This window comes from Entelurus aequoreus, linkage group LG26, assembly GCF_033978785.1.
Source record: "Entelurus aequoreus isolate RoL-2023_Sb linkage group LG26, RoL_Eaeq_v1.1, whole genome shotgun sequence".
NCBI classification, from domain to species: Eukaryota; Metazoa; Chordata; class Actinopteri; order Syngnathiformes; family Syngnathidae; genus Entelurus; species Entelurus aequoreus.
In genome coordinates this window covers 11,799,891-11,821,716 of record NC_084756.1, presented here as the reverse complement: position 1 = coordinate 11,821,716, position 21,826 = coordinate 11,799,891, and the positions used below count along the sequence as shown (strand labels likewise).

Here is a 21,826-nt window from a genome sequence, read left to right as displayed (position 1 = left end):
ACTACACCTACCTCTTATGTGTGGCTGCCATCTACTGGCCACACTTATCATTACACCATGTACCAAATAAAATTGCTTCGAAGCTCGCTAAGCACAACCAAAATGATTACGTACGTTAGGCGCACCGGGTTATAAGGCGCACTGTCGATTTTTGAGAAAATGAAAGGATTTGAAGTGCGCTTTATAGTCTGAAAAATACAGTATGTTGCCGTCACGTAGATCAGGTAAAGCATTTGTGGTGTCACAATAGTTTTGTCTCGATAAATGGACAATTCCAACAGAAAACACTCCAGAAGAATATAGCGTGCGGCGCGCACACTGTATTTTTTTTCCGCCACTATACAGATACATGCAGGGGTACTATTAGGTTCTAACTCATGTGGAAGACTCTTCTGGTGAAAAAAAGTGAATTCAAACCCTCAATCTACTGACTGTGAGGCCAACATGCTAACCACTCGGCCACTATATTACACAAAATAATCAATAACACTAAAAGTACAATAAACTACTATAGAATCGAACATTTACAAAACTTAATTCCACACTTGTACAAGTTAATTAGACCCACCTTTAAAGCCCTACTCGGATTATGTGTCTTTGAATAAACAAGACCTAATTAAAAGCTTCTAGTTAATCATGAATAAAACTGACTTGGTGGTGATGCTGCGATCTTTCCTCAGGCTTTCAGCTCCTGGTTTTTCTTTGTGGACCTCTCCTTTCTTTTGCACGGCTTTCTTCTGCTTTCTGTAGCGAGCTGCACTGATGGTTTCAGCACAATGTTTGGGCTGCAACTACACAACATGTGGATTTTTGTCATTATATTGTGTATTGTATGCAAACTATTGAATGATACACTTTATTGCCAAAAGTATTTGGCCACCTGCCTTGACTCACATATGAACTTGAAGTGCCATCCCATTCCTAACCCATAGGGTTCAATATGATGTCGGTCCACCTTTTTTGCAGCTATTACAGCGTCAACTCTTCTGGGAAGGCTGTCCACAAGGTTGTGTTTATAGGAATCTTCCACCTTTCTTCCAAAAGCGCATTAGTGAGGTCACACACTGATGTTGGTTGAGAAGGCCTGGCTCTCAGTCTCTGTTCTAATTCATCCCAAAGGTGTTCTATCGGGTTCAGGTCAGGACTCTGTGCAGGCCAGTCAAGTTCATCCACACCAGACTCTGTCATCCATGTCATTATGGACATTGCTTTGTGCGCTGGTGCACGGTCATGATGGAAGAGGAAGGGGCCCGCTCCAAACTGTTCCCACAAGGTTGGGAGCATGGTATCATCCAAAATGTGTTGGTATCCTGGAGCATTCAAAGTTCCTTTCACTGGAACTAAGGGGCCAAGCCCAACTCCTGGAAAACAACCCCACACCGTAATTCCTCCTCCACCAAATTTCACACTCGGCACAATGCAGTCCGAAATGTAGCGTTCTCCTGGCAACCTCCAAACCCAGACTTGTCCATCAGATTGCTAGATGGAAAAGCGCGATTCATCATGCCAGAGAACAAGTCTCCACTGCTCTAGAGTCCAGTGGCGACGTGCTTTACACCACTGCATCTGACACTTTGCATTGGACTTGGTGATGTATGGCTTGATTGCAGCTGCCGGGCCAAGGAAACCCATTCCATGAAGCTCTCTGCGTACTGTACGTGGGCTAATTGGAAGGTCACATGAAGTTTGGAGCTCTGTAGCAACTGACTGTGCAGAAAGTCTTTGCACTATGCGCTTCAGCATCCACTGACCCCTCTCTGTCAGTTCACGTGGCCTACCACTGGGTGGCTGAGTTGCTGTTGTTCCCAAACTCTTCCATTTTCTTATAATAAAGCCGACAATTGACTTTGGAATATTTAGGAGCGAGGAAATTTCACGACTGGATTTGTTGGACAGGTGGCATCCTATGACAGTTCCACGCTGGAAATCACTCAGAGCGGCCCATTCTTTCACAAATGTTTGTAGAAACAGTCTCCATGCCTAAGTGCTTGATTTTATACACCTGTGGCCGGGCCGAGTGATTAGGACACCTGATTCTGATCATTTGGACGGGTGGCCAAATACTTTTGGCAATATAGTGTATGTTGCTCGGAAGACTGGCACAGACCTGCTCGTGAAGGTTGCACTGCTCAGCACAAATCTCCAACATGACTGCACTGGTCTGCTTGGCTATGCCCTCCAGGAAAGTCACGCACATGCGCAGACTCCTCTTCTCTACCGCCTCCTCCTGGACACACAAACAAGTGTGGAAAGTGTGAGTGAATAGAAAACGCAGTCACTCCAGGAATTTGCGATGTTGGGATCGTGCAAATTCAACCAACGCCCTCAACTTCCCCCGCAAATTTCGGCCAATGGCTTTTGTCTTTGAGTGGCGCTCGAACATCGAAACGTTGTTTCCTTTTTGTTTATTGTGTAGAAAAAGTAGGAACAGAAATGTGTAACAATAACTAATTTGTTATTGATCAAATGGCACCGTTGTCTTCCAATTGTCCTGTTCCTGTTCCACAGCGGTAAGCCTTCTGGGTAATGTAATATACAAACTATTGCTGTCAAATGATATTGTTTAAAAATCGGATTCATTTGGATTAATCGGGATTAAACACAGGATATCACTCGCTTGCAGAATTTAAAGAAAATTTAAAAAAAGAGCAATCCTGGATGAAAACCGACACTTCCAATCTAATCTGATGGAGCTTCAGAAGTGCTCTAAGGAGGAACGGGCGAAACTACCCAAGGATAGTTGAGCCACACCTGTGGCATCGTATTTATTTATTTATTTATTTATTTATTTATTTATTTATTTATTTATTTATTTATTTTTTTATTTTTTTTTTTATAATGTCCTGCCCAGCTTCTCGGGCAAATCATATAGCAGATGTAGATGCCCATATCGGCTGTTCAGATTTACTTTACAAAAGAGAAGTGTAGGATACTTCTCTTGTTGCCTTACTTGTATTTTGACTTTATTAAATGTATTTATATTATCATTTGGTGCAGCCGGGCCGGAGCAGGAGGGGATAGAAAGAGAGAAAAAGGAAGACAGAGGGGGGAATTGTGGGGACAAGAGGGGGATTAGACAGAGAGACAAAAACAACAACAGCAAACACAACAACAACAACAACAGAGCAACATCAGCAAATACGACATGTACAAATATGATGGTAAAAGTAATAGCAAATAAGCAGTTAGCGAAAATTAAAAAAAAAAAAAAAATACAGAAATGACAATGAGCATTATTACACTAAAAATCGTATTTTTAGTGTATTTAAAAAGTCTTAAGGCTGTAATTTCTGCCAAAATTGCATCAACAAAGAATTAAGCAAATTTGGAGTAAAAAAAAAAATTGTCATTAATGGGTGTTATCTGTAGAATTTTGAAGACAAAAATACAATATTTTTCGGACTATAAGGCACACTTAAAATCCTTTCATTTTCTCAAAAACCAACAGTGCGCCTTATAAACCGGTGCGCCTAATGTACTATTTAATTTTGTACATAATATAATGATAAGTGTGGCCAGTAGATGGCAGTCACACATAAGAGATACACGTAGACTGCAAGATGACGCCAGTAAACAACACCAAAACTTTAAATGTCCCATTGAGAATATTGAACATTATACACGACGCTCAAAAATCTGTCAAAATGTTTTAGTACGACTTTGGTAAACTATGAAGCCGCACTTGATGGATTGTGGGAGTATTATGGCTACCGTAGTCGGACGAATTGTGCTTCAACATACAAATATTATTATGGTGTGTCTATAAGGACCGCATTGTCTTGCAATATTATGCAGAAACATATTTTCTTACCCTCCGGTTTCTGCTGATGTGTATTTGAGATCTGCATCTGAAAATTTGCGCGCTTCCGCCATTGTAGTCCATGGCTACACAATTGTCGATAAGCTTCTTAGATTAGATTTAGATTTAGATTTATTGGTCCCCGTTGGGGAAATTCATTTTCATTGCCGTACATTTGAACAATGGACATTACACATCACGAAACAAAAATAACAAAAAGACATAAAACATGACCAACACACATTTACAGGCTTGTCAGACAGGTCGGCCGGGCCTGCTGTTAAGGGCGGCTATAGCTGCAGGGATAAGGCTTTTCCTGAGGCGGGCCCTCCGGAATTTGATGGTTCTGTATTGGTGTAGGGGGTGAGTGATATCCTGGACTATCGTGTTTGCCAGTCAAATTACATTTTTCTTTTTCTCTATATTCTTGTTATGGGACATTCATCCTCCGCTGTTGCCATTTCTAGTATAAAGTAGTGTAAAGTTCTTACTTATATCTATCAGTAAACTCGCCACAAAAGCGCTAAAACATACCGGTGTAGTGAGTTTACATTATTCACCCAAGGAACTTTAGTTATTAGAGAGTTCTGGTTGGACGGTTGGCATTGTTGTTGTTTCCGGATGAGGAGATGCTGCTCCGTTATTGATTGAAGTAAAGTCTGAACGTCATTAAAACAGTTAGCTCCATCTTTTGACACTTCTTCCACTCCCGTCCTTGCACGCTACACCGCTACAACAAAGATGACGGGGAGAAGACGCTGTCGAAGGTGAGCCACGTAAATAAGACCGCCCACAAAACGGCGCATCCGGAAGCGACTGTCAGAAAGCGACTTGAAGATGATCTGTAAAATATCATCTATGCAACATTTTGACCATAAAACCACCATTACATGTTATCTAGACCACAAGGAAGTCTTTTACATTTAGGAAAAAAATCATAATGTGACTCATTTGATGCGCCCTATAATTGCCAGATGTATGAAAATAGACCTTAATAGAGCCACTCATCGGCAGTGCCCTATGGTCCAGAAAACACGGTAAATGTATTATATTTTGTAAAAAGGGTGTAACATAACACAATGTGGCAAAGTAAACCGTTACGAATACTTTCCGGATGCACTGTTCTTGTTATCAGTTGTACACACAGACTTAGTAGATCACACACAACACGCCCAATAATAGTACACACAATGTTATAGTTAGCACACGTTATTTAGCACTTGTTATTTTGATTTTAGTGAATCAGGCCACAAGTGTAAAACAAATTAGATCATTTCAGTTCAGTTCAGTTTGGAACATGCATACGATACAATGTAATGCGTCACATATTTCCAGTTGTTTCATCATAGCACATCCGAAAAGGAGTAGGAAGAAGCTAAACTTATTTAATACTACCCCTTTTCATACTATAGCAATTTTATCCCATTGCCTTGTTCTCTATAACAGAACAGAGAATAAATGAATAATAAATAAATAATATATCATAGTAAGTAAACAAATATTAAATACATAAATATGTGTACTTTGTGAACACTTGTAGTTTGAACAGTCTCTTAAACTGAATGATATTAGTACTTTATTTGATGTCCTTGCTTAATCCATTCCATCATTTAATTCCACATACTGATATACTAAAGGTTTTAAGTGTTGTACGTGCATACACATGTTTTAAATTAGATTTTCCTCTAAGGTTATATTTCTCCTCTTTTGTTGAGAAGAATTGTTGGCTAGCAGGTTATAATTTGCTTTGTGCATCATTTTAGATGTTTGCAAATGTACCGAATCCTTGAATTTAGTGCTGTCCTTTTTTAACAGGATAAAAGTTGTAATACACATTTATTATTTAGCTTCGAATTATATTGATTGTGTTTAATACCAATCAAGTACCAATATGTCTTGGAAGCGGAAGTCCTCAAGTTCTCCTTTTGGGAGTTGTTGTGATGTAAAATTACAGTCACTGGATTATGATAAACTAAAAGCACACAATAACAATATATATATATTTTTTTATGATTCTTAAGAGATTTGAAGTTTCACGGTCCATAGAGGATAGTCGACTGGTTGAGTGAACACTGACCTCTTCAGGACAGAGAGGGTGTCCACACTGGCTGAAGTGGGTGCAAACGGAAGGGAAGGCCATCAGGTAACTCTTCATAGTCATCTCCTCGCAACTCTGGAAAAACATCTTCTCAAAGACTCGTGGGAAGAAACTAGTGAGACCAAACAAAAAGTGTCAGTGGAGCAAAGAGTAGATTGGTAAAGAGTGCACACACACCAGAAAATAGACAAATCCGACGTCTCTTGAAGGAGTTCTTCAATACCGTCCACCATCTTGGTGTGAAACTGAATCATGTTCATGACTTTGGCCAAATCCAGGTATTCCTTAATGGGCAGAGGGGCCTTGTTCACACCTGTGTAGGCCTAAAACCAAGCATGGAGACACAATTAATACGATTTTTGCTGACATGGATTCCTCGCGGGGACACTTGGTATTATAGGCGCCGATCTACATTTCTGCCAGTGGGTGCTCGGTGTGTGTGTATTACTGCTACCAATATTTTGGTACCGGTACCTGTACCAAAAATATTTTGGTACTTTTCTAAATAAAGGGAACCACACAAAATTGCATTATTGGCTTTATTTTAACAAAAAAATCTTACAGTACATTAAACATATGTTTCTTATTGCAAGTTTGTCCTTAAATAAAATAGTGAACATACTAGACAACTTGTCTTTTAGTAGTAAGTAAACAAACAAAGGTTCCTAATTAGTCTGCTGGCGTATGCAGTAACATATTGTGTCATGTATCAGTCTATTATTTTGTCAACATTATGAGGGACAAACTGTAAAAATTGATTATTAATCTACTTCTTCATTTACTGTTAATATCTGCTTATTTTCTGTTTTAACATGTTCTATCTACACTTCTATTAAAATGTAATAATCACTTATTCTTCTGTTGTTTGATACTTTACATTAGTGTTGGATGATACCACAAATTTGGGTATCAATCCGGTTTCGAAGTCGTTACAGGATCATACATTGGTCATAATCAAAGTCCTCATGTGTCCAGGGTCATATTTACTGAGTTTATAAACATAATATACATTTTAAAAAAACGAAAAAAAGATTTTGTGACAATAAAAAATATGTAATCATAGTAGTATCGACTAGATATGCTCCTTTACTTGGTATCATTACAGTGGAAGTTAGGTGTAGATCCACCAATGGCGTTTGTTTATATTGTAGCGTCCCGGAAGAGTTGGTGCTGCAGGGAATTCTGGGAATTATGTTCTGTAGTGTTTATTTTGTGTTGTGGTGCAAATATTCTTCCAAAATGATTTTGTCATTGTTGTTTAGTGTGGTTTCACTATATGGCACATGTTTATGACAGTGTTGGCATTGTTCATACTGCCACCCTTAGTGTGACATGTATGGCTGTTGAGTAAGTATACCCTTCATTCGCTTGTGCGGTGAGTGTTGAAGTCAAGGTGTTTGTGTCATTAGTTCATTATCGGACAAAAAAGACCGATAGGTGGTGTGGGCGGATAATGATTGCATAGAAGCTCCACAACGGTCACAAAGGCGGAAGAAGGCTGCAGCAAAGATGGGCCCCCAATTGTCTTGGTCTCCATGCCATTGGACCCTGGCCTTCTCTTTGCCGAGGACAGTGTGATGGCTGTCTGTGCACCAGTTTCCCCACTTTAAAAGATTCCACGCACAGTCGTTCTCCTGAAGGCAATTCCACCAACAGGAGGACAATCGTACTCGCCTATGCTTGGTACGTACCTGCAGCCTCAACCAGTCCAGTCTCACAGCCCTGAAGTCAAACTCCTCGTTCTTCTCCACTGTAACGGAAATCCGAAAGCATCATCAGCATTTTCTGTGGCTCTGCCTTTATAAGTGTAAACTCTGATGAAAATGCAAACCTCCCCCCTGCCACAACATGCGAATGGTAGAATCCATCAGTAAAAAATGTTAAAGTCTGAAGTCGTTCTCTGTCATTCTCCATGAACCAGCAATTTGCATATAATGAAGAGGATCATCATTTGTTTGTGGTACAGTATTTACATCAGTGGTGGCCTAACATAAACAGAAATCATGATCATAATTAAAGATAAAAGTCTTTTTTTATTTACTTTCCGTAAATATCTAAAAGTATTCATATTCTATTCATGTCATATTATGCTCCTTCCAGTGCTGTTGTTTTTAGGTTGGAGTTTGTATCCAATCAGAATTCAGCCAGCTTATGTTGCCATGCTGTACCAAATATGCCTTCAGAATCAACAATGTACGTTTTTATGTGCACTGTAAGTGAATGGGCACATACAGTTGATAGATACACTATATTGCCACAAGTATTTGGCCACCGATCCAAATGATGAGAATCAGGTGTCCTAATCACTTGGCCCGGCCACAGGTGTATAAAATCAAGCACTTAGGCATGGAGACTGTTTCTACAAACATTTGTGAAAGAATGGGCCGCTCTCAGTGATTTCCAGCGTGGAACTGTCATAGGATGCCACCTGTGCAACAAATCCAGTCGGGAAATGTCCTCGCTCCTAAATATTCCAAAGTCAACTGTCGGCTTTATTATAAGAAAATGGAAGAGTTTGGGAACAAGGAATTATGGTGTGGGGTTGTTTTTCAGGATTTGGGCTTGGCCCCTTAGTTCCAATGAAAGGAACTTTGAATGCTCCAGGATACCAAAACATTTTGGACAATTCCATGCTCCCAACCTTGTGGGAACAGTTTGGAGCGGGCCCCTTTTATTTGCTTTTTCAATGAATGCCCAAGTGACATAGTAGTTTTGAATAGGCTTCAGTGCAGTAAGAAATATTGAACTTTTATTTTTTATTTTTTATTACCTTGGACATATTTTTACCTTTTCATATAAACTTTTGACATTATCTGGAATGTTAACATAAGACTATTGAACCTATTAGATTTAACTGCATTACAGCTGTCAATGTTGTATTTTGTTTATTGTTCACATGTTCAGTTCAGTTCCGTTTCAGTTTATTTGGAACATGCATACAATACAATTCATCACATATTTCCAGTTTTTTCATTACAGCACGTCCGAAAAGGAGTAGGAAGAAGCAGGGCTTATTTAATCCTACACCTTTTCATACCATAGCAATTTTATCCTATTTCCCTGTTCTCTGTAACATAGCAGTGAACAAATAAATAATTAATAAATAATATACCATAGTAATTAAACAAATATTAAATACATAAATAATTGTTGTCTCAATAAAAAACAAAAAAGGGGTTCAAGATGTTTATAATAATTATTGTTCTGTGTACTTTGTGGACACTTGAACAGTCTCTTAAACTGAATCATATTGGTGCTTTGTTTGATTTATTTGTTTATTCCATTCCATCATTTAATTCCACATACTGATATGCTAAAGGTTTTAAGTGTTGTACGTGCATACAAATGTTTTCAATTAGATGTTCCTCTTTCTTATGTAATTCTTTATAGTAAATACAAATCTTTACATAACTTCAAATAATAATATTAATAATACATCATTTCTTGATATCAAATTGTAAACATACTTGAACTGTACTTTGGTTGGTTGTGTATTATATGCACGTAATCAGGCTCCAATACCAGAATCTGCTTTTGGTCACCAAATGTACTGGAATATTATGTTAATTGGTAAATGATAGTCTGCAAATATTAATATAATATTTTTCTAAGTAGTGCATAACAAACCTGCTTATGACTTTCTAAATACCTTTTTAACATTAAGAAAGTTCTCTAGACATGAAAAAACACCTACATAGTCAACTTTACAAGCCGCAAACTTTGAAGTGTGATGTGGCGAGGGGACAACTGTACTACAATACACGCTAGGCTGCAGTCAGCCTTCGGCTCGTTACATATTAATACATTTCCAGTGCAGGAATTTCACGGCAGCCATGACGGCCATGGCTCTCGTTGCAGCCTGTAATGTGCAGATGTGCAAACGTCTCCGACTTCTCAAAGCCCGGTGCACTGAATGAAGAAGTCGGCTGAGCTAAGCTAAGGTAAGAAAGTTTTATACAAAAGCCTAAGAAGACAATAAACTCTCAGCATTTGATATGTAGCAAACTGCTCACATTTAGCGATGCAACGCGACGACGTGTGCAGGTTTTGCAGTTTTCCCCAACCCACTCGACCCACGCTGGTTTACGTGAATGAAAACCGCCACTAAATGATACAAAGCCAGAACACATTATCGTCATTGTGGGCAAAAGGAACACTAAGCCTAAGCGTGGGTTCTTTTTGAATGTACTACCGAATTTTCCGGACTATAATGCGCACTTAAAATCCTTTAATTTTCTCCAAAATCGACAGTGCGCCTTATAACCCGGTGCGCCTAATGTACGGCATAAATCTGGTGGTGCTTACCGACCTCGAAGCAATTTTATTTGGTGCATGGTGTAATGATACGTGTGACTAGTAGATGGCAGTCACACATAAGAGATACATGTAAACTGCAAGATGATGCCGGTAACCAACACCAAAACTTTAAATGTTACATTGAAAATATGGAACATTACACACGGCGGTCAAAAATCTGACTAAATGTTTTTAGTACGAAGTTGCACCGATTGATGGATTGTCGGCACATTAAACATAGGAGTATTATTATGGTGTGTGTATAAGGACCGCAAAATGGCGCCTATTAGCAGACATATTACCTGGCGTTTTGTTTTGTAATATTATGCAAAACAAACTTTTCTTACCTTCTGGTACCTGCTGATCTGTATTTGGGATCTGCATAAGTCCTGAAAATGTGCGTGCGTCCGCCATTGTAGTCCGTGCCGACGGCATAGTCATAAGCTTCTTCTTTTTCTCTATCATCTTGTTATGGGACATTCATCCTCCGCTGTTGCCATTTCTAATATAAAGTAGTGTAATGTTCTTACTTATATCTGTCAGTAAACTCTCCATGAAAGCGCTAAAACATACCGGTGTAGTGAGTTTACATTATTCACCCAAGGAACTTTAGTTATTAGAAAGTTCCGGTCGGACGGTTTTTCACGGGCCACATTTCCTTGTTGTTGCACTAGTGAGCCACAGATGAGGAGATGCTGCTCTGTTATTGATTGAAGTAAAGTCTGAATGTCATTAAAACAGTTAGCGCCATCTGTTGACACTTCTTCCACTCCCGTCCTTGCATACTACACCGCTACAAAAAAGATGACGGGGAGAAGACGCTGTCGAAGGTGAGCCACGTAAATAAGACACAAAACGGCACATGTTAAAGCGACTGTCAGAAAGCGACTTGAAGATGATCTGTAAAACATCATCAATGCAACATTTTGACCAAAGAACCACCATTACATGTTATGTAGACCACAAGGAAGTCTTTTACATTTAGAAAAAAATCATAATATGACCCCTTAAAGGCCTACTGAAATGAAATGTTTTTATTTAAACGGGGATAGCAGATCCATTCTATGTGTCATACTTGATCATTTCGCGATATTGCCATATTTTTGCTGAAAAGATTTAGTAGAGAACAACGACGATAAAGATCGCAACTTTTGGTCGCTGATAAAAAAAAGCCTTGCCCCTACCGGAAGTAGCGTGACGTCACTAGCTGGAGTGCTGCTCACATTTCCCTATTGTTTACACCAGCAGCGAGAGAGATTCGGACCGAGAAAGCGACGATTACCCCATTAATTTGAGCGAGGATGAAAGATTTGTGGATGAGGAAAGTGAGAGTGAAGGACTATAGTGCAGTGCAGGACGTATCTTTTTTCGCTCTGACCGTAACTTAAGTACAAGGGTTCATTGGATTCCACACTTTCTCCTTTTTCTATTGTGGATCACGGATTTGTATTTGAAACCACCTCGGATACTATATCCTCTTGAAAATGAGAGTCGACAACGCGAAATGGACATTCACAGTGACTTTTATCCCCACGACAATACATCGGCGAAACACTTTAGCTACGGAGCTAACGTGATAGCATCGGGCTCAAATGCAGATATAAACAAAAGAAATAAACCCCTGACTGGAAGAATAGACAGAAAATCAACAATACTATTAAACCATGAACATGTAAATAAACGGTTAATGCTTTTCAGCTTGGCGAAGATTAACAATGCTGTTGCTAACGACGCCATTGAAGCTAACTTAGCAACGGGACCTCACAGAGCCATGATAAAAACATTAGCGCTCCACCTACGCCAGCCAGCCCTCATCTGCTCATCAACACCTGTGCTCACCTTCGTTCCAGCGATCGACGGAAGGACGAAGGACTTCACCCGATCATCCGTGCGGTCGGCGGCTAGCGGCGGCTAGCGGCGGCTAGCGGCGGCTAGCGGCGGCTAGCGGCGGCTAGCGGCGGCTAGCGCGTCTGCAAGCGCGTCTGCTATCCAAGTCAAATTCCTCCTGGTTGTGTTGCTGCAGCCAGCCACTAATACACCGATCCCACCTACAACTTTCTTCTTTGCAGTCTTCATTGTTCATTAAACAAATTGCAAAAGATTCACCAACACAGAATACTGTGGAATTTTGTGGAATACTGTGGAATTTTGAGATGAAAACAGAGCTTTTTTGTATTGGATTCAAAGGTGTACCAATACTTCCGTTTAACTAGTGACGTCACTCGCATACGTCATCATACAAAGATGTTTTCATCCGGAAGTTTAGCGGGAAATTTAAAATGTAACTTTATAAGTTCACCCGGCCGTATTGGCATGTGTTGCAATGTTAAGATTTCATCATTGATATATAAACTATCAGACTGCGTGGTCGGTAGTAGTGGCTTTCAGTAGGCCTTTAAATGCGCCTTTTGTATGAAAATAGACTTGAGTAGACCCGCTCATGGGCAGTGCGCCTTTTGATCCAGGTGCGCCCTATGGTCCAAAAAATACGGTGTTTTAATTTGAAATAATGCATATTAGAGATGCAATCATCCTCAACCTTTAAGTTACATTAATTATGTTTAGATGTGACTTTAAGGTTTTACTACGTACGTACAAAATACTAAAGGGTCTAGCTCCATCCTATCTTGCTGATTGTATTGTACCATATGTCCCGGCAAGAAATCTGCGTTCTAAGAACTCTGGTTTGTTAGTGATTGCAAGAGCCCAAAAATAGTCTACGGGCTTTAGAGCGTTTTCTATTCAGGCTCCAGTACTCTGGAATGTTCTACCAGTAACAGTTAGAGATGCTACCTCAGTAGAAGCATTTAAGTCCCATCTTAAAACACATTTATACACCCTAGCCTTTAAATAGACCCCCGTTTTAGACCAGTTGATCTGCCATCTCTCTTTTTCTGCTCTGCCCCCCTTCTGCTGCATGGAGAGGTTATCAGGTGACCACAGATGATACGCTAACTGTTCAAAGTTGGAACCCAGGATGAACCACCATGTCTTTACACCGTGATGTGTCTACATGCAAGAGGTTACCCACTATGGACTGGACTCTCACATTATTAACCATATTCGTGCGGCATCAATTGCACCGGTCGCCTGGGGGGGGTTCCGGGGGGGGACCCACATCTGCGGTCCCCTCCAAGGGTTCTCACTGCGACCAATGGGTTGAGTTTTGTCTTGCCCTGAAGTGAGATCTGGGAAACTCGTGATTAAGGGCTATATAAATAAACTTTGATTGATTGATTGATGACTGTGGACTTAAAATTATTAATTTATTTGATGGCTTTCCTGCCATGACAATTTGGCCTTTGTGCCCTCAAATGGTTTACGGCAGTGGTCCCCTACCTTTTTGTAGCTGCGGACCGGTCAACACTTGAAAATTTGTCCCACGGACTGGGGGTTGGGGGTATTTTATTTTTTTAAATTATTTATTTTTTATAAAGAAATACAATCAGGTGTGCTAATGGAATGTATCCCTGCAGACTGTATAGATCTATATTGATATATAATGTATATATAATGTATATATTGTGTTTTTTATGTTGATTTAATTTAAAAAATATATATATATATATTATTATTATTATTATTTTTGTATTTATTTTGCGGCCCGGTACCAATCGGTCTGCAGCCCGGTGGTTGGGGACCACTGGTTTATGGCACCTAAGGCCAAGTGGCCTTGCCTCTAAAATGACGAAATTCCAGGCCTGGTAATTTCTAAAGACCAAAATCGGGCCGCGAACAAAATGTTGTTTAAGGTCACTAAAAGCCTAGGCCCTGATGCAGGGTCAACACATTTATATATGAAACATCAACTGATGGCTACAACTTCTCCCCAATCAAGTCAGAGCTTTTCATCCTTTCATTCACGTGACTTATTATGATGCTCATTTCCAGATAATGGTGCTTAATGAACCATACTTATGAAACAACCGCCCAGCAGCTAGGGATTTTTAAAATAAAATATACCAGTTATTTCCATGATATTTTATCTTTCTATACTCAGAGTCATCCTATTTTTGAGTGAGTGCAGTAATTACCTTGTTTCACTGAGAGCGCAGAAAGAGTTGAAACAAATGAACTCAGCAGAACTGATTCTTCTTCTGGACACACCTGCATTTTCTGTGGAGGAGAGAAAATATGTGTTTACCCTGGAAATACTAATCATGTTGTTCTACACTCCCAGCCGTGGACACACCTGCATGGTGTCATTGAGAACCAAGGCATCAAACTGAGCCAGGTACTGTACGTAGTATCGTCGGACTACATGTTGGTATTTTCTCATGAGTAGTCTCAGTCGTTCCATGTGGAAGAGCAACTCCGCCATCTGACTTGAGAATCAGCCACAAGGTGATTTTAGTTTTTAATTTACAAAACCCAAAACCAGTGAATTTGGCACGTTGTGTAATTCGTAAATAAAAACAGAAAACAGTGATTTGCAAATACTTTTCAACTTATATTAAATTGAATAGACTGCAAAGACAAGATATTTATTGTTCGAACTGAGAATTGTAATTGTTTTTTTGCAAATAATCATTAACTTAGAATTTAATGGCAGCAACACATTGCAAAAAAGTTGACACGGGCAATTGTACCACTGTGTTACATGGCCTTTCCTTTTAACAACACTCAGTAAACGTTTGGGAACTGAGAAGACCAAATTTTGAAGTGAAATTATTTCCCATTCTAGCTTGATGTACAGCTTAAGTTGTTCAACAGTCCGGGGGTCTCCGTTGTGGTATTTTAGGCTTCATAATGCACCACACATTTTCAATGGGAGACAGGTCTGGACTACAGGCAGGCCAGTCTAGTACCCGCACTCTTTCACTACGAAGCCACGCTGTTGTAACATGTGACTTGGCCTTGTCTTGCTGAAATAAGCAGGGGTGTCCATGATAACGTTGCTTGGATGGCAATATATGTTGCTCCAAAACCTGTATGTACCTTTCAGCATTAATCGTGCCTTCACAGATGTGTAAGTTACCCATGTCTTGGGCACTAATACACCCCCATACCATCACAGATGCTGGCTTTTCAACTTTGCGCCTAGAACAATCTGGATGGTTCTTTTCCTCTTTGGTCCGGAGGACACGACGTCCACAGTTTCCAAAAACAATTTGAAATGTGGACACTTGTCCACTTTGCATCAGTCCATCTTAGATGAGCTCTGGCCCAGCGAAGCCGGTGGCGTTTCTGGGTGTCGTTGATAAATGGCTTTGGCTTTGCATAGTAGAGTTTTAACTTGCACTTACAGATGTAGCGACAAACTGTAGTTACTGACAGTGGTTTTCTGAAGTGTTCTTGAGCCCATGTGGTGATATCCCTTACACACTGATGTCGCTTTTTGATGCAGTACCTCCTGAAGGATCTTAGGTCCGTAATATCATCGCTTATCTCCAGACTCTCTGAACCTTTTAATAATATTACGGACCGTAGATGGTGAAATCTCTAAATTCCTTGCAATAGCTGGTTGAGAAATGTTGTTCTTAAACTGTTGGACAATTGTCTCACACATTTGTTGACAAAGTGGTGACCCTCGCCCCATCCTTGTTTGTGAATGACTGAACATTTCATGGAAGCTGCTTTTACACCCAACTATGGCACTCACCTGTTCCCAATTAGCCTGTTCACCTGTGGGATGTTCCAAATAAGTGTTTGATGAGCATTCCTCAACTTCCTCAGTCTTTTTTGTCACTTGTGCCAACTCTTTTGAAACATGTTGCAGGCATCAAATTCCAAATGAGCTAATATTTGCAAAAAATAACAAAGTTGTCCAGTTCGATTGCTAAGTATCTAGTCTTTGCAGTCTATTTAATTGAATACAAGTTGAAAAGGATTAGCAAATATTTGTATTCTGTTTTTATTTACGATTTACACTACGTGCCAACTTCACTGGTTTTGGGTTGTGTATTTTACCACTGGTTTCTTGTTTTGAGCGTGCAATATCTACTTGTCAATGTAGTCCTCAAGTGTTTTCATTTTGGGCATGTTCTCGGAGTGTCGCACAAGCCACAGGACTTCATCACGGGAGAACGTCAGGGCCATAAAGACAAAGAGAGCCTAAAACAGCAAAATGTCACAATGGATTGGGACAAACTCTACTTTTATACCGTAACTGGAACCACCAAACACAACCCGATTAAAATGTGTACCTTTGGTCCCAGCAGCCCTGGTTCATCTTCCAGGACCATCACTAATTCCTTTAGGGCTCCTCGAAGGAAGTGTCGCCTCTCCCGGTGCAGAACCCCACTGTCAAAATCATACCTTACATAAACCAGTGATCTCTTTGAAGATGTCGGGCCTAATTGTACAGTACCTGTTGGCTAAGACGTGATCACGGCACTCCTTAATGTCTGCAACACGCTTGCTGTATCTGGGGGAAAAAAATACTCTCATCACGACTTACCTTAACCAGTACTATACCATATTGTAAAAAAGATCTACTGTTGGCAGGAGCTCTGTGCTCTTGTGTCATCATTTTGTGTTCCTGATGTTTCCCTCTTCTTTTAATGTGGTTTTTTTTTTGCCTTTTGGTTCGGGTTAGGGTTAGGGTTAGGGTTAGTGGTTAGGGTGCGACAAGGGGTGGCACTTTTGTGACTTCTGCGGTACTTTTTTGTGAACTTCTGGATCTGCCTCCCGGGAGCCTTTTGGCCATGGAGACCAGCTGCTGGGTCTCTGCCACAGCAGAGTCAGTTTGGAGAAACTGGAGGAGATGCGGATGAAGAGACGGGTGCTGCGGAGCTGGCGCTGAGTGTCGGGACGGACAAGCTTCACAGTGTCTTGGCTGAATGAGCAGGTATCGGACACCTCGGTCTCCTTGGACGTATCCTCGCTCATCCATGCGGACTGGACACTGGCCGAGAGTTGGTGGGTGGCCGAGGGTGGAGTTGACTCTGTTGGTTGCTGTCTATGGCAATGCTCCCCCCACCCCAGAAGACGATGGCGTGGAGCACCGCCTAGGCCACCACAGTGTATATGTTTTTGTTTTTGTTTTACTTTTGTGGCTGTGTGTAGAAGTGGCTGGTTGCATGTTTGATGTTCCCCTCTTTCACACATGCTTATGTGTGCTATGATTATGATTTTTTTTTTTCCAGTCTGGATCCCCTCTCCTGGGGACCTGGCTTAGACTGAATTTGCCGGAAGTTGGCAGACCCGTCAGCGATCCTGTTCTGTCTCCCTGTAATGTTTGTTTGCTCTTGAATGGGATTGTGCTGAAAATCTTAATTTACCCTCGGGGATTATTAAAGTACTGCGATGAGGTGGCGACTTGTCCAGGGTGTACCCCGTCTTCCGCCCAAATGCAGCTGAGATAGGCTCCAGCACCAAAAGGGACAAGCGGTAGAAAATGGATGGATGGATGGATGGATGGATTATTAAAGTATTTCTGATTCTGATTCTGTTAGCAGCCTCTACACGTACAACACTTAAAACCTTCAGTATATCAATATGTGGAATTAAATTATGGAATGGATTAAGCAAAGCAATCAAACAATGTACTAATATGATACACTTCAAGAAACTCTTCAAACTTAAAGTGTTTACAAAGTACAATGAAGAAGAACCATGACAAACATTCTCAATTTATTTCATCCATCCATTCATTCATTCTTAAAGTAATCTTACTTATCTCATCATATGAAATATGACTTACTTCACCAATTATTATTATTAAATTCTTACTATTATTTATTTATTTATTTTTATTGTAATTACTTATGGAGTTTATTGTGAAAAAATTGTGAACAGGAAGTGAACAAAAAGTTTTGCAACTGTTATGTAAAGAAAAGGGGTAGGATTAAATAAGCTCTGCTTCTTCCTACTCCTTTTCGAACATGTTGAATAGAAACTGGAAATTGTGATGTATCATGTTGTATGCTTGCATGTTCGAAATAAACTCAAACTCAAAACTCAAACTCAAACTCTTAACTTGCAGATTTTCACCTTTATGAACACATCATGAATATTGTATGATAAAACATATACTTGTGATAATATAAAAAAACAGGGTACGGTATAGTGCAGTACCTATTGAAATGTGTTTAAAAATGGAGGAGAATATATAGTGCAGTGCAGCGTATGTATTACTGTGGTGGATTTCCATACCCTTTGATGCTGTCAAAGAGGTCCTCTGAGACTTTGTGTATGCTCAGCAGCTGGTCTCTGGTGAGGGTGACGTACAGGCCGCTCCGCAGAGCCATTTTCCACAGCTCTTGAGAGGCCTGGTCGTTGTTCAGGCTGCCGTGGCACAAAAGGAAGCCGACTGCAAGGGACAAGGGAGTGGATGATATTTCTCCACATGACGATAAAGCAGACCTCCCAAGAATGACACTAATGGAATTCATGACTTACTGAGGATCCAGCGCTCCATCACCTCCAAAGGCAGATATTCACATGCCATCTGTGAGAGGTGTGGAGTGGGTGGGAGGGGGGTACATCAGGCTTATTAACTGCCAACCATGATAGATCACAACAGCCTCCCAAAACATGCACGCAAAGAAAGACACTTGAACAATTGAATTTTGTTGGTTCTATCCACTCTCCCATTCAAATGATGAGTTTTTGAGGATCCTGTCGTCTCATGTATCATATTTCATAGCAAACATTAACAGCGCGCCTGCAGGTCCATAGAGGCGAATAAACTGTGGAAGAACATCTCCAGGCTGCAAAAGAGTGACGCATCACATGAAATAACGGCAGAAATATAGGACAATTATATTTGAGGAGGTGCAAAAAGGTGCAGAAGACGGTGGCAGTGAAGAGGAGCACAAATTTAGAGGAGAATTAGTTACACAACCCACCCACTCATCCATCCATTCACCTACCTACCTACCGATCAATGAATCTGCTGTGTTCCTACCATACATCCAACATCCATCCACCTACCTGCCTGCATACCCAATTGATGTTTTTTTCCCAACCATCCATCCATTCATCCATCTACTTGCCTACAAAACCAGTGAAGTTGGCACGTTGTGTAAATGGTAAATAAAAACAGAATACAATGATTTGCAAATCCTTTTCAACTTATATTCAATTGAATAGACTGCAAAGACAAGATATTTAATGTTCCAACTGAGAAACTTATTTTTTTTGTTGCTATTAATCATTAACTTAGAATTTAATGGCAGCAACACATTGTAAAAAAAAGGGGCATTTTTACCACTGTGTTACATGGCCTTTCCTTTTAACAACACTTAGTAAACGTTTGGGAACTGAGGAGACACATTTTTGAAGTGGAATTATTTGCCATTCTTGCTTGATGTACAGCTTAAGTTGTTCAACAGTCCGGGGTCTCTGTTGTGGTATTTAAGGCTTCATATTGCACCACACATTTTCAATGGGAGACAGGTCTGGACTACAGGCAGGCCAGTCTAGTACCCACACTCTTTTACTATGAAGCCACGCTGTTGTAATACGTGGTCCATGATAACGTTGCTTGGATGGCAACATATGTTGCTCCAAAACCTGTGTGTACCTTTCAGCATTAATGGTGCCTTCACAGATGTGTAAGTTACCCATGCCTTGGGCACTAATACACCCCCATACCATCACAGATGCTGGCTTTTGAACTTTGTGCCTATAACAATCCGGATGGTTCTTTTCCTCTTTGTTCCAGAGGACACAACTTCCACAATTTCCAAAAACAATTTGAAATGTGGACTCGTCAGACCACAGAGCATCTTTCCACTTTGCATCAGTCCATCTTAGATGAGCTCGGGCCCAGCGAAGCCGGCGGTGTTTCTGGGTGTTGTTGATAAAAGACTTTCGCTTTGCATAGTAGAGTTTCTACATTGCATTTATAGATGTACGACAACTTTAGTTACTGACAGTGGTTTTCTGAAGTGTTCCTGAGCCCATGTGGTGATATCCTTTACACACTGATGTCGCTTTTTGATGCAGTACCGCCTGAGAGATCCAAGTTCATGGGCATTGCCGCTTACGTGCAGTGATTTCTCCAGGTTCTCTGAAACTTTTGATGATATTACAGACCGTAGATGGTGAATCCCTAAAGTATTTGCAATAGCTGGTTGAGAAATGTTGTTCTTAAACAATTTGCTCAGGCATTTGTTCACAAAGTGGTGACCCTCGCCCCATCCTTGTCTGTGAATGACTGAGCATTTCATGGAAGCTGCTTTTATACCCAATCATGGCACCCACCTGTTCCCAATTAGCCTGTTCACCTGTGGGATGTTCCAAATAAGTGTTTGATGAGCATTCCTCAACTTTTTCAGTCTTTTTTGCCAGCTTTTTTGAAACATGTTGCAGGCATCAAATTCCAAATGAGCTAATATTTGCAAAAAAGAAAGTTTTCCAGTTTGAACGTCAAGTAGCTTGTCTTTGCAGTCTATTCAATTGAATATAAGTTGAAAAGGATTTGCAAATCATTGTATTCTGTTTTTATTTACTGTTTACACAACGTGCCCACTTCACTTGTTTTGGGTTTTATACTTACCTATCTGGCTACCTACCAATCAATCCATCCACTTAACTACATCCAACATTAGTTTGTAAATAAGGTTTAGTCTATAGGTGAAGTAGCAGGACTCACAGTGTCACAGCAGACTGGATCCATCATGGTGGCCGGAGAACTAAGCAGACTAAGGAGCTGGTTGCACCGCCATTGTTCAGCTGGTAGGTTCCTTCTTGGGTAGATCATTCTCAGAGACAGCAGTGCTACTGTCACTGCCTGGAGGGGCACACAATCACCAAGGTTAACATTCATCTTGTAATCACATGAAAGTTGGAGTCGTTCAAAGGGTCCCCACCCTGGTGTGAGGTCCAAACTCCAGAGTGAGCTTCTTCCAGGGATGCTCACACTCCACAAGCATCTGGCTGAGGCGTGGGTAGGAGGGGTCACTGCAGGGTGCAATAAAACACGCAACTCATTAGATGTACAGTCGTGGTCAAAAGTTGACATACACTTGTAAAGAACATAATTTCATGGCTGTCTTGAGTTTCCAATAATTTCTACAACTCTTATTTTTTTGTGACAGAGTGATTGGAGCACATACTTGTTGGTCAGAAAAAACATTCATGAAGTTTGATTCTTTTACGAATTTATTATGGGTCTACTGAAAATGTGACCAAATCTGCTGGGTCAAATGTATACATACGGGAATGTTAATATTTGGTTACATGTCCCTTGGCAAGTTTCACTGCAATAAGGCACGTTTTCATCTGACCGCAGAACTTTCCTCCAGAAGGTCTTATATTTGTCCATGTGATGTCAGATGAAACAAAAATTGAGCAGTTTTGTCACAATACCCAGTAATATGTTTGGAGGAGAAAATGTGAGGCCTTTAATCCCAGGAACACCATGCCTACCGTCAAACATGGTGGTGGTAGTATTATGATCTGGGCCTGTTTTGCTGCCAATAGAACTGGTGCTTTACATAGAGTAAATGGGACAATGGAAAAGGAGGATTACCTCCAAATTCTTCAGGACAACCTAAAATCATCAGCCCGGAGGTTGGGTCTTGGGCACAGTTGGGTGTTCCAACAGGACAATGACCCCAAACACAAGTCAAAAGTGGTAAAGGATTGGCTAAATCAGACTAGAATGAAAGTTTTGGAATGGCCTTCCCAATGTCCTGACTTAAACGTGTGGACAATGCTGAAGAAACAAGTCCATGTCAGAA

The 21,826-nt window shown here is 40.5% G+C and overlaps 1 protein-coding gene across 1 annotated transcript in view; it reads right to left on the bottom strand.

Annotated features, from left to right (window-relative positions):
- The window catches only part of nckap1l (NCK associated protein 1 like), a 69,237-nt gene that overhangs the window by 39,121 nt on the left and 8,290 nt on the right, over positions 1–21,826 (bottom strand). Inside the window, exons 6-19 of the mRNA XM_062038093.1 lie at positions 20,954–21,044; positions 20,737–20,874; positions 18,537–18,585; positions 18,291–18,447; positions 16,504–16,560; positions 16,340–16,436; positions 16,138–16,247; positions 14,386–14,518; positions 14,228–14,309; positions 7,589–7,647; positions 6,075–6,220; positions 5,877–6,009; positions 2,108–2,227; positions 652–791 (exon numbers count right to left, since the gene is read on the bottom strand). Of these exons, the coding sequence (XP_061894077.1) occupies positions 652–791; positions 2,108–2,227; positions 5,877–6,009; positions 6,075–6,220; positions 7,589–7,647; positions 14,228–14,309; positions 14,386–14,518; positions 16,138–16,247; positions 16,340–16,436; positions 16,504–16,560; positions 18,291–18,447; positions 18,537–18,585; positions 20,737–20,874; positions 20,954–21,044 (1,512 nt within the window). The remainder of the gene's footprint in view (positions 1–651; positions 792–2,107; positions 2,228–5,876; positions 6,010–6,074; positions 6,221–7,588; positions 7,648–14,227; positions 14,310–14,385; positions 14,519–16,137; positions 16,248–16,339; positions 16,437–16,503; positions 16,561–18,290; positions 18,448–18,536; positions 18,586–20,736; positions 20,875–20,953; positions 21,045–21,826) is intronic.